The sequence below is a fragment of the Pteronotus mesoamericanus genome, unplaced genomic scaffold (assembly GCF_021234165.1).
Source record: "Pteronotus mesoamericanus isolate MK-2021 breed Mesoamerican mustached bat unplaced genomic scaffold, CSHL_Meso_final contig_78, whole genome shotgun sequence".
NCBI lineage: Eukaryota > Metazoa > Chordata > Mammalia > Chiroptera > Mormoopidae > Pteronotus > Pteronotus mesoamericanus.
Genome location: NW_026555258.1, coordinates 4,468,232 through 4,480,560, shown reverse-complemented (window position 1 = coordinate 4,480,560; position 12,329 = coordinate 4,468,232). Strand labels below are relative to the sequence as shown.

The window sequence follows — 12,329 nt, the reverse complement described above, 5'->3', positions numbered from 1 at the left end:
CCAGAGGAAGCACCCCCCTGTGCCCACGCCATCCACCTGATTAGGGCCGAAGAGCATCTGCTGGCAGGCAGCCCGGCAGCGCCTCCAAACCCAGCCCTCCCTAGCCAGGCAGGTTGCAGGGCGGCTGAGCCAGGGCCACTGCTGGAATGGGGGACGTTCAGGTGGTGGCATTCCGCTCCTGGCTTGGTGCCTTGCCCCTTAGCCCTGGCTCCTTCAGTACCCCAGCCCCGGCCATCATGGGCTCCTGATATCGTAGACCCCAGCAGGTTTGGGGCGCATCTTTGGTCCCGCCTCCTCATTGGACAGCTAAGCCAACTCCAGTGTGGCTTGAGGGCCTGGCTAGCCCAAGTTTCCCGGAAGGCGATGGCGGAGCCAAAATTAGAAGCTGGTACCATCACCCATAAGCTGGGCGCCCTTGGGCACGTTAGCTCACCTCTCTGAGCCTCAGAGTGCTCCTTCGGGAAATGGGTAACAGTAACTGCTTATCGTGAGGCGTGGAGTGAGTAAGGTCACTATCATTCTCTTCCTTCCTCCCAGAGGAGCCCCGGGGGGGCCGGGGCAGCATGATCGGGGCGATCAACGGCCATGAACTTGGCGTGGCCACCCTCAACACCAGTGTGCGGCAGGAGGCCCGCTCTGGGCTCACCACCTTCCGGAGCAGCATCGGCCACGTCCCTGCGAGTGTGGGTGAGTGGGGCCCGCCAGCCAGGCCAGAGCCCAGAGCAGGCAGCGCCTGCGTCCCGAGGCTGCCCAGGGCCTGATTCCCAGGGGACAGCCAGCCGCCTCTGAGAGCTAAGTCCGAGCCAGAGCAGACCTAGGCGTGGCCACTTCCCCACCTCCTCGCCCCACCGTACACCCCCAAGTAAAACAAAAGGACTGCGCTGAAAAACAGGCCGAGAGCACGTGGAATGATCGGCCCGGGGAAAGCAGGTCGGCTCGTGAACCGGAAGCCATGGGCCGCCGCATGAGGTTGTTTTCCACGGCTAAAGCAAGAGCTGAGAAAAGCGAAGGTGGCATTTGGGCAGGAGGGGCGGGGAAGGGAGAGACGTGGAGAGTAAAATTAGCCAGAAGGTCCCGAGAACCCAGAAATGCCTGTTTGCAGACAGATCCATAAAATAGAGTGTCCTAAACAGATAGGATGTTCTGGAAGGATGCTGCAGACCCTGAGGCCTCGCCCTTCCCAGGACTCCCTGCGTCCCCTCGTGGGGGTCCTGAGCCAGGGAGAGGGCGGTGCTGAGCAGGCCTTTGCTGAAAAAGCTGCTCTGGATGACAGACCTGGGTGAACAGTGCGGGGACTTTGGCGGGGGGGCAGGGGTCACTTGGAGCTGGCCATCAGCAGAGAGTAAAAAAGGTGAGTCACTGCCCAGATGTGGCTGCCTGTTCCAGCGGCAGGAGCCAGGGAGAAACATCTGGCCCCAGGCCAGGTAGTCCAGGCTGCGTCTAATGGAGACAAAGGCACGGAGAGGTTGAGAAGGTTCGGCTCCCACGCACGGGGCCCAGCTGGCTTCTGGGAACATGGGTCTGAGAGCCCGCCGTTGAGCTGAGAAGCTCGACTCTTGGGACCCCAAGCAATGGGTCTTTCTCCTTCCCTAGTCCAAACCCCCCCAACCCCCCGACTCCCGCCCATCCCAAGAGGAGAGCAGGACGTCGTGTGAAGGTCTGAAAATCCACGTCCAGGGGAAATGTTGGCTCTATTTTCAAAGTCAGTGGTTTAGAACAATTCTTCCTCTCCCGGGCTGTTCTGGAAGGTGTCTGCAAGGTGGAAGACTTGTTTGACTTTCAGCTCGGTCCTGTACATACATGGTGATGGTCTGTGGGGTCTCCGGCTCTGGGGCGACCTTGTAGCCCTCAGTGTTTGTAGAACTGAATTGAATATCAGCAGGTTACATGCACTTCTTTGTATAAATATGTTTTGGCCTCCTGGGGGTGGTAGCGAGCCACTGAGGGACCTGGAGCAGGCGGGGGTTGCCCCAGCACCTGGGCCTCACCTGGTCTCCGCGCCCCACCCCACCCAGGGCCTCTGATGCGGGCGCTCGTGGTCACCATTGCCCCCATGTACTGGGCGCTGGCCGGAGAGAGTGGAGCTGCCCTGAACGGCCATCATCTGACGGGCGGCAGCTTCCGGCAGGAGTCGCACGTGGAGTTTTCCACAGGTGAGTGGGGCTCCCCCCAGGTGGGCCCGGTGGGGCTGGGGCCTGAGCCCAGGGCCTAACCCCGTGGTGACTCCGGGCTGGGCGGGGATGGATTGCAGGGGAGCGGCTCAGGATGACGCAGGTGGCCCGGGGCCTGGATCCCAACGGCTTCCTCCTCCTCGATGTGGCGGTCAATGGCGTCGTCCCCGAGAGCCTAGCTGGCACAGACCTTCGAGTGCAGGTGTGGGGCAAGCCCTGGGGGGCACAGACGAGGTGGGTGAGAGACAGCAGGGCGTCCTGCCTGCAAGAACTGGTAGGACAGTGCTCTGGGCCCGGCCTCCGAGGCGTCCAGAAACAAGAGCGCCGGCCACCTGCCCGAGGCCACCCCGCCGGTCTCCTCCCTGAGCCTCCGGCGAGTGGGGCCGAGGGTCCCGGGCCCCAGGCTGCCTGCAGGTTGAAATTCCAGGTGTCCTCCCCGCCCGCTTCCTCCTCCAGGACTTCCAGGAGCTCTACGTGCAGACAGGGCCCGGCCAGCTGTTTGTAGGCTCCACGCAGCGCCTTCTGCAGGATGGCCTCCCGGTGACCCTGCACTGCAGCCACAGCATCCAGTACGACGCGGCCCGGGGCCCCCAGCCCCAGCTGGTGCAGCACCTGCGGGCCTCGGCCGTCAGCTCGGCCTTCGACCCGGAGGCGGAGGCCCTGAGCTTCCGGCTCACCGCAGCCCTGCAAGCTGGTGAGGGCCCTGCCCCGCCCCCCGCTGCCCCCGCTAAAGCTGTGCACGGCCCCACAGGCGCCTACTGAAGGCCCGGGTGACAGTGCACCTCACGCACCCGCTGACCATGGAGCGGAGACTGGGGACAGAGACAGCTCACCCCCTTGTTCCAGTCCATCTGTCCACACCCCGACAGGGACACAGCTCTTCAGGCCACTCCTGTCCAAACCCTCCAGAACCTTCCCCCAGGCCCCAAGGGAAAGGTGCAAACCACCCCCCAGGCTGATGTTCAAGACTGGAGTTGTAACCTACCCTCCTCTCGAGGGCGCCTGAGACCCCACCGAGGGGGCTGGGAGCCACCCTTGGAGCCCCTGGAGACCCAAGGAGGCTGAAAATATGCCAGTTGCCCTGCTTTGAGGTCCCAACACGTTTTTAACCTGGAACGTAAGACAGTGGCAAGAGCATAGCTTTGAGGTCAGGCAGACCCTGGTTCCAACCCAGCCACCCCACGTCCCGGCCGTGAGACCTCGGGGGCGGAGCCCTGGCCCTCTCCGAGCCCCCGTGTGCCCACTGGGAAATGGCATGTCATCGCCTGCCCCGCAGGGAGCTGGGAGCAGAGGCGCTGCCTCTGAAACCCCCACTGGCACCCAGTGACTCCTTTATCGAGGTGCTGCCCTTGTGATCATTCAGGCAGTTGGGCCTCCCTCCCGTCTCCAGGGACACAGGCTGTCCCCACACTGCCCTGGGCTCGCTGCCAATCAGACGCTCCCCTTCCGCAGCCGGCCCCCTCCTCGGGATTGTCAGGTGCACAGTGTTGCGTGTGTGGATCTCCCGCTCTGTGCTCATTAATGATTTTGGGGCCAGCAGCCACGATCCGGCCAGCCCGCCGTGAGGCCCTCGGGATATGACCTGGGCTGGGAACAGGCTCCCGGACTCGCTGGGCCCCGGGCTGGCTCAGGACGGGCGGAGCACCTGGCTGAGAGGGCCTCGGCCGGGCCAGGACAGCGGAAGGGAACAGTGAGCCCGGGCTACGGCCAGGGCTGCTCTCTGTCCCTTGCGCCCTGTGTCCTGAGGGCCTGTCCTGTTTGCCTTGCAGAAGAGAATGGAGCTGGTTGCCCGGAGGGCTTTGACCTGGACCCCCAGGGAGAGTTCTGCATGGGTGAGCACCCCGTCCCTGCCCTGACATGGGTGAGGGGGCCCTCAGCCTGGGATGGGCGAGCTGTCCGGCCAGCTGCCAGGAGGGCCTGCGAGCGCAGACCACCGGCTGTCCCCACCCCAGACGGACGAGCGCGCCAGTGGCCCCAGCCCCCGCTCCCACTCCTGCCACAACGCACCTGGTCGCTTCTCCTGCTCCTGCCTGGCGGGCTTTGCCCTGGCTGGGGATGAAAGGAACTGCAGAGGTGCGTGGCCCCGCGGAGAGGCCCTGGCCCAGGTGCGCGCGGTGGGTCTGGGGCGGCTGAGCGGCCACGCTGTCCTGAGGGCTCCGGGTGCCGGCGCGGGGGCTCCAAAGCCCTGTTCCTGCCGGAGCTTCCCGTTATGATAGCCACAGATGGGAAAGACTCAAGCCGGGGTCGGGGAGACCCCCCAGAACATGCACGCAGCCACCATGTGCTCACGGCACTCGTACCCACTGAGCCTGGACACAGCGGTCATTTCTGGTCACCTGGGCTGGGAGGGGAACGGACATCTGTCTCCCCTGCTCGCTCTACTTGTCCCCTCCATGAAGTTGCTGGACCACAAATCTGACCCTAGGACACTATCCAGACGCTGACCCCCACATCTGCGTCCCTCTGTTCCTACCACTGGGACCTGGCACTGCCGTGTCACTGTTGGGTGTCCACAGGGCATTGTCTGAAAGCTCACATCAGATACCGCCCTCTGGTCCCTTGGGGTGGGCTCTGTGTTTGTGGGGACACCAGGACAAGGGGACAGCCAGCGGGAGGGGTGGAACCTTCATCCCTGGGGCTCCTGGCTCGGCCAGAGTCGGGGGGAGGAGGGGGCCTGGGGACATGGGTTCACATTGCCCTTGTTCTCATCTGCCCCCAGATGTGGACGAGTGTGCAGGGGACACTGGCTTCTGCCCAGAGGGACAGCGCTGCGTGAACCTGCTTGGTTCCTACCACTGCCTCCCCGACTGCAGGCCTGGCTTCCGGGCGGCCGCGGATGGAGCCGGTTGTGAAGGTGACAGGGACATGGGGTGGGGCGTCCGGGACTCCGCAGCCGGGCTATTGTGTCACTGGCGTGCCGGGCTGTCGGGGAAACTGGCACCCTCTTGGCAGCAGGAGCCCAGGGCAGCCAGGGAGGGAGCTTGAGCTGGGCTTGAGGGGCTGGTCCGGACCTGCAGCGGAGAGCCTCTGACAGCGGCGTCCTTCCCGGGCCTCGGGCTCGCTGTCTGTCCCGTGAAGGGGGGGACCAGGGTGGGGTGGTGAACCTGTGCTGTCTGCTGCCACCCACCGGCCGCCCTCCGGGATCCCTGTCGCACCGAGAGGCAGCCTCCGAGTCCTTCTCAACGGCTTCTCGCACGGCCACTGGGAGCCGTTTCCGCTGGCCTGTGCAATGACGCCTAGGTGCCCTCTGGGGCCCTTCCTGTCCCGCCGTTTTGTGGTTTTGTGATCATGGCTCTTCCTGGCTCCTCCTGGAGAGGCCATCAGTGGAGCAGAAAAGCGCAGTGGCACTTGAACTCAGGGGGGGCTGCGGGGGCCCTCGGGGCGCCCCGACTATCTGTCGGCTCTCCTGCCTCCTGCCTTCCTCCGCCCCCGATTCTTCCTTCCGTTAGCCACGCGCCAGGCTCCTACGCCCTTCACACGCGTGTCCAGTTTCCTCCCCATGGCCCATGAAGAGGTCTGATCCCAGCCCTTCCTTACAGATGAGGAAGCTGAGGCTCAGACAGGGTTATTTGCTCTAAGACCAAGAGACATGGCAGGGCTCGGGCCAGACCTGGGCTTCTGCCTCCAGAGCCCCTTTCTTCTTTTGGACCCATAACCCTTTCACCTTCCAAAGTGGGCAGACTTGGGAGGCCCTGAGGTTGGAGAGGGGGCAGGAGGGGACCCAGACATGGAGAAGCAGGGTACGTTCCTTGGGGATGGGGCCTGAGGCTCAGCCCCGCCCCTGCCCACGCCCCTGCCTCCCCAGATGTGGACGAGTGTCTGGAGCAGTCGGATGAATGTCACTACAACCAGATCTGTGAGAACACCCCGGGCGGGCACCACTGCAGCTGCCCCAGGGGGTACCGGACCCAGGGCCCTGGCCTGCCCTGCATAGGTATGGGGACACCAGCCCCCAGCGGGGACCCTGGCTCACAGGCAGGGAGCGTTCACGGCAAGGGCAGTCTTCTACGAACAGCCAAAGGCGGCCAGTGCTGCCCATGCACTCACCACGTGCCCGCGCCTCTGCTCTGCCCGTTGTACCCCCAGAACCTCACCCCTACCCTGCAAAGTCACCTTCCCAGGAAGCCCACGGGAAGAGGGAGGAGAGCAGCAGCCCATGGCTGGGGCAGGTTGAGGCCTCTTGGAGCCGTGGAGGCTGGAGCAGGAGGGGCAGCTGGCTGGGCAACCCAGCCTGTAGGGGAGTCGGGAGGCAGGCCTGTGTGCAGCCGGTGCGGCAGCCGGATTCTGGGGAAGGCCGGGGGGCTGCGCCGGCAAACCCCAGGCCTCCTTAGCACCCAGCCCGGTCCCGCTCCTTCCAGACGTCAACGAATGTCTGCAGCTGCCCAGGGTCTGTGCCTACCAGTGCCACAACCTCCCGGGCAGCTACCGCTGTCTGTGTCCGCCCGGCCACGCCCTCCTCCCGGACGGCAAGGCCTGCACCCCACTGGAGCGCAGTGCACTAAACAGGACCTCCGTGGGCGACTTGCTGCCTTGGCTGCGGCCCCGCGCCGCCATCCCCAACGGCCCCTACCATGCCTGGGTCTCCTTCCGGCCAGGCCCCGGAGCCCTGAGCAGCTCGGGCCGGGCCTGGTGCCCTCCGGGCTTCATCCGGCAGAATGGCGTCTGCACAGGTGAGATTGAGCGCCAACCACGCCACTGGGACACACCCCGCTGTGTGGTCTCAGGGACCAGGAGACGTGGCAGGGCTTGGGCCAACCCCGGACTCTGCCTCCAGAGCCCCTTTCTTCTTGGGGACCTGTAACCCTTTACCCTCTGAAGCTGGCAGACTTGGGAGGCCCTGACTCTAGAGAGGGGGCGGGATGGGCAGCGCGCCCTTTTCGGGAGCTCGGGACTCAGGCTGGTGCGGTGGGGGTTGCCTCTTTGCTCCAAGGTGTCTGGGGCCCTGGCTGTGCTGATGGGCAGGGGGCTGCCTAGAGGGAGGTAGAGTGTTTTCCAAACCATTTCAGCTCGGCCCGCCCTGCCCAGTGCCCCGGGAACCCGCACTGAGAAACGCTCCTCTGGAGGCACAGAGGCGAAGCGGCGGGGCGGGGGCTTTGCAGGAGCGCAGGCGTCTGTTCCAGGCTGACAGCAGAATGTGAACAGGGGCCAGTTGGGGGGGGACCCTGCGGTCAGCACCCGGCTGCAGGGGGGTGACGGGGAGCAGCCTGAGCGGTGGGCATGCTCCTGCACTCCTGCCTGGGCAGCGGGCTCGGGGCTGGGGCGGTGCCCCCCGAGGCCATGCCAGGTGGACAGCACGGAGCCCCCACTCTTGCCAAGCCCCACAAGCCCCGGGCCCTCCTACCCCCAAACCCAGGCAGGGACAAGGGGTGGGCCGCCTAAATCGGGGGCTGCCTCGAGCCGGGCAGGCGGGCAGGCGTGTGGCCTCCGGAGGGTCCGTGACTCAGCGTGTGTCTGCCCCCATCACCCCCCCGCGGATGCCCGGCCAGACCGGGACGAGTGCCAGGTGAGGAGCCTGTGCCAGCACGCCTGCCAGAACACCGAGGGCAGCTTCCGGTGCCTGTGCCCCGCCGGCTACCGCCTCCTCCCCAGCGGGAAGAACTGCCAGGGTGAGCCTCGGCCGGGGGCCAGAGGGGCCCGGGCAGGGCTTCGAGGGCCGTCTGCTCTCTCCATCCCCTTCTCTACCACCTCCTGCGGGGGAGGGGCAGGGAGTCGAGCTCAGAGCGGTTAAGTGACCCACCCCCCCAGGTGCCCACAGCCAGGCCAGGCCCCACACTCCAAGCAGGAGCTAAGTGCCTGCGTGAGCAGGCTCAGAAGGCAGCCGCGGGGGTCCCTCACGGCTCGGCGGTGTGTCCCTGGGCAGCTCACTTCGCCTCTCAAAATGGGGCTAACACGGGGCTCCCCTCAATGCCCGGCTGAGGCATGTGGAAGGTGGGCACGGGGCCAGCGCTCCCAGCAAGGCCGCCGCTGCTGTAGTGGCAGTGAAGTCCCCTCACCCCCAAGTCAGCGCCCTCTCCCTGCTGTGTGGGGCTGGCCGGCCAGGCTGCCCCGCTACCGTGGGGATCCTCCTGCCCTGCCTGTCTCCGTCCCTCACTCTGTCACGGGGGTCAGTGAGTGTCCTCTGAGAACGGGGGGGGCATCCACCAGGACAGATGAGGACGGGGCACTCTGCCCAGGGGCCGTGGGCACTGCGGGTCTGAGGGCGGCCCTCCTCTCTCCACCCCAGTCCTAGGCTCAGGGGCCCCAGGGAGCCCACCGCCCTGCACAGGGAGCGGGGTGGCTGCTGGGGGCCTGTCGGCCGGGCCGACACGGGTCAGGCTGGCTGGGGACAAGTGGACAGGGGCTGTGCCCCTCCTGACCTCCGCGGGCATTCCTCTCCTCTGAACCCGTCCCTAGGCCTTCTCTGCTTCTGCCCTTCCCCTTTGCTGCATCTTCTCACCCTCTTCTCTCCTTCACCAACGGCCGCCCCTGCCCCCACAGACATCAACGAGTGTGAGGAGGAGGGCATCGAGTGTGGGCCTGGCCAGATGTGCTTTAACACCCGCGGCAGCTACCAGTGCGTGGACACTCCCTGCCCTGCCACCTACCGGCAGGGCTCCAGCCCAGGGTAAGGGCTGAGCTGGCTGGGGGGCGGGGTTATGAACTGAGGACAGGGATGGGGCGTGTTATCTGTTCTCTGGCTCCTCTGTGGCTGGACCCCGCCTCCAGGTTCTGTCTCCCGCAGAGGTCCCCCTGGGGCCAGTGGGGTCCACCCTGCCCGAACGCCAGGGCCTCTGGCCCACCGGGCAACGCGCCCTCAGGAGGAGTACCTGCCTGCTGGTGCAAGCCAGCCTGGGCACTCTCGTTCCCTGCAGGGTGACGTGTCATCGGGAGCTGGGGGCACTCGGGCTGGGGGAGGGCTGGGGGAGCAGGGCTGAAAGGTGTGCACGCATGGGGACACGTGCACACACACACAAAGCCCCCGGGCCCAGGAACAGAACCCCAGGGCTCTGCACGCACAGGCCCGCAAACACAAAACGCGTTTCCACCACACCGCCCACTGGGGCTGCAGATGCTCATAAAGACGCCCAGACTCAGGGGTCTTGGACGGCAGGAGGCGCCCCCGCAGCAGTTAGGGAAAGTGTCCAGGGTGGTGACTGGCCCTGGACCCTAGGCTTTGGGGTGGGGGTGGAGCGGGGTGACCTTGCAAGGCTGAGCACGTGTTTTTGCAGCTCCCCTTCTCACCCTCAACCCCCATCCAGATCTGATGACTCAGCTCTGGGGCTCTGGAGGGACCCGGAGGGCTCTAGGTTTTAGGGCTGCCCTGTGCTTGCTGGGCTGGTGGGGAAAGGGATTGTTGGCAAAGGCCCTGGGGGGAGCACCTGCGATGGGGAAAGGCAGGCCTCTCTGGCTGCTCTGGGCCTCAGTTTGCTGATCTCTAAAATGGGCTAACAGTGGCGCCTATAGAGAAGGCATTTGGGCTTCAGGGATGGCGGCGCACAGGAGAACTGTTGAGGCTGGGGTGAGGTCCGGCTTCTGGGGCCGGGCAATGCTGAGAGGCAACTGGGGTCCGTGCGTCTGTCCCTCCCACAGGACGTGCTTCCGGCGCTGCTCCCAGGACTGCAGCGCCGGCCCCTCCACGCTGCAGTACAAGCTGCTGCCGCTGCCGCTGGGCGTGCGCGCCCACCACGACGTGGCCCGCCTGGCCGCCTTCTCCGAGGCCGGCGTCCCCGCCAACCGCACGGAGCTCAGCGTGCTCGAGCCCGACCCGCGAAGCCCGTTCGCGCTGCGTCAGCTGCGCGCAGGCCTGGGCGCCATCTACACCCGCCGCGCGCTCACCCGCGCAGGCCTCTACCGGCTCACCGTGCGCGCAGTGGCACCCCGCCACCAGAGCCTCTACGTCCTGCTCATTGCCGTGTCCCCCTACCCCTACTGAGAGGCGGGGTTGTTGGCAGCAGCTGTGCAGTCTGTGACCTGGGGGTGGGGGGGGGCGGGGAGATGAGAGGCAGGAAGGAGCCGAAGTAACCCCTTACTGCCCAGGCCAAGGGACTGGGTGGCCCATACACACTCCATCGACTGTGGGGAGGACCGTCATCTTCGCCTGCCTCCATGCGTCATGCGGACTTTTAGTAAACACGACCCTGCGTGCAGCCTTGACCCCAGAACCACGCAGGCTGATCTGCCCCTACCTTCCCCATTCCCGGTGGGGGTGGAGCACTGCAGGCAGGTGACAAAGGCTACTTTAGGTGGCAGAGCCCACAGGCAGGACTGGGCTGAAGCCTGCAGGTCTGACCTGCTCCTCCACGCTTGCCCCAAGCCCCCGGGGAACTTGGCCTGGGACACAGCTGTCCCAGGACACCCCAGGGGAGGGGCAGACCCTGGCGGTGGCAGCAGCTGCCACCAGCCCACACCTGCACTGTCATCTTGGGCTTGGGTCGGGGTGGGGGGAGCGGTATGTGTGTGCCTGTACCATTAAAATGCTTGTTTTTAACCAACTTGATTTCTTCATCCAATTCTCTGCCTTGAGGAGGAGGGGCTGTAGCTGGGAGGCAACCGCCATCCTCCATTCCAGGAGCCCGGGACTAGGAGCCCAGTAGCCTGATTCCCAATGGGCATGGTGGCCCAGGCACCTCTCTGGGCTGTTTTTTCATCCAAAAATATGAATATGACAGTAGCTGCTCCTGCATTGGGCTGTGGGGAGAATCACACGACAACGAAATGAGTTACATCAAGAGCAATGCGTGGTAGCAAAAAGGAATTCTTCATTAAGAATAATCCTTCATTATTTTTTTTAAACTTTAAAAAAAATTGTATTGATTCTAAAGAGAACGGAAAGGAGGGAGAAAGAGAGGGAAAGAAACATCGATCTGTTGCCTCTCGCACGTGCCCTGACCGACCGGGGACTGAACCTACCACTCAGGCGTGTGCCCTGACCAGGAACAAACTGGTGACCTTTCAGTTTGCAGGACGACCCTTACCCAACTGAACCACACCAGCCAGGGCTGTAATTATGTTTAATGAATGAATTCACTTAGTCATTGACTCAGACAGCAAAGCTTCGTCTGCTGCTACCTACGTGCCAGGCAGTGGGCCTAAAATCATGTGCATGTGACTCATGTTCCAACAGCAAAGGGTTTAGGATCCCGGGGCCTCGGGCAGGACAGGGCTTGGCGGTGGAGGTCTGTTGAAGAGGCAGGGGAGGCTGGAGCTGGGGGGGCATGCGGGGTGGGGGGCGGGGAGGAAGAGGGAGGTGCGATCGGATAGACGCAGGTTGAGGCAGGGCCTGTGGGCCACCGCAGGGACGTTGGCTGTAAGGAGCGAGGAGGGGAGGGACAAGATATGCACACCTCCGTATGCACTGGTGCATCTCCAGTGTCCTGGGACAGGGTCTGCGTCTCAGCACCGCTTTGCCGCCTACTCACCCTGTCCCTGGCCACCACCCTGTCGCCAGCTGCCCCCGGACAGAGGCTTTCTCTCTCACGTGTGGGCTTGGAGAGGAGGGATCCTTTCTCCCCACTCCCCTTGCTCAGCCTGACACTGTCACCTACCCCTTAGCACCCCATTCTCTCATCAGGTCGATGACAAGGGAAGCTGTCTGAGTGTTAAATGTCCTTTCCTTGTTAAACGCCCGGTGCCTTATGGACCTGACTTTAATTTATTTAGTACTGGGGCCCCAGGAGTTCCAGAAACAAAATACACTGTGCCCATTCCACAGATGTGGGCGTGGGGGTTCAGAGAGGGGGAGCCCCTTGTCCAAGCCCCCACAGCCAGAAGGGGAAAGGACTCGACTCAGGCCCACCTGACTCCTCGGCCCAAGGCCTCCGGCCTCCAGGCTGCCCTGCCTCCACTCTTGAGGAAGGAGGAGAGAGGGGGCTGGGGGCTGGATGGAGAGGGACCACAGCAGTTCAAGACCTGAGGCCCTGCCGAGGGCCGGCAGTCCGGCCTCCCTCCTCCCCCGCTTTCTCTATGTTTCCCATGTGAGGACGCTGGTGAAAGCAGCGATTGCTCAAAGTCACGCAGCAAGGAGGTGGCAGACCCAGCCTGGACTCCAGGCCGCGACTCCCCGCCTGACGCTCCCCCACCCGCCCACCCCGCCCACATCCACGAGGATCGACGCCCGACGCAGTAGCCAGCTCCGAGGGGTGTCTCCACTTCTACCGCTCCAGCTGCTGGCCTTCATTG

At 64.6% G+C, this 12,329-nt stretch overlaps 1 protein-coding gene across 1 annotated transcript in view; it reads left to right on the top strand.

Moving 5' to 3' along the window:
• The window catches only part of HMCN2 (hemicentin 2), a 132,853-nt gene extending 122,770 nt beyond the window's left edge, over positions 1–10,083 (top strand). Inside the window, exons 88-99 of the mRNA XM_054584723.1 lie at positions 538–687; positions 2,016–2,153; positions 2,252–2,373; positions 2,628–2,865; positions 3,941–4,003; positions 4,101–4,244; positions 4,891–5,025; positions 5,977–6,105; positions 6,530–6,841; positions 7,658–7,777; positions 8,649–8,775; positions 9,741–10,083. Coding sequence (XP_054440698.1) covers positions 538–687; positions 2,016–2,153; positions 2,252–2,373; positions 2,628–2,865; positions 3,941–4,003; positions 4,101–4,244; positions 4,891–5,025; positions 5,977–6,105; positions 6,530–6,841; positions 7,658–7,777; positions 8,649–8,775; positions 9,741–10,083 — 2,021 coding nt within the window. The remainder of the gene's footprint in view (positions 1–537; positions 688–2,015; positions 2,154–2,251; positions 2,374–2,627; positions 2,866–3,940; positions 4,004–4,100; positions 4,245–4,890; positions 5,026–5,976; positions 6,106–6,529; positions 6,842–7,657; positions 7,778–8,648; positions 8,776–9,740) is intronic.
• Positions 10,084–12,329: the final 2,246 nt, after the last annotated feature.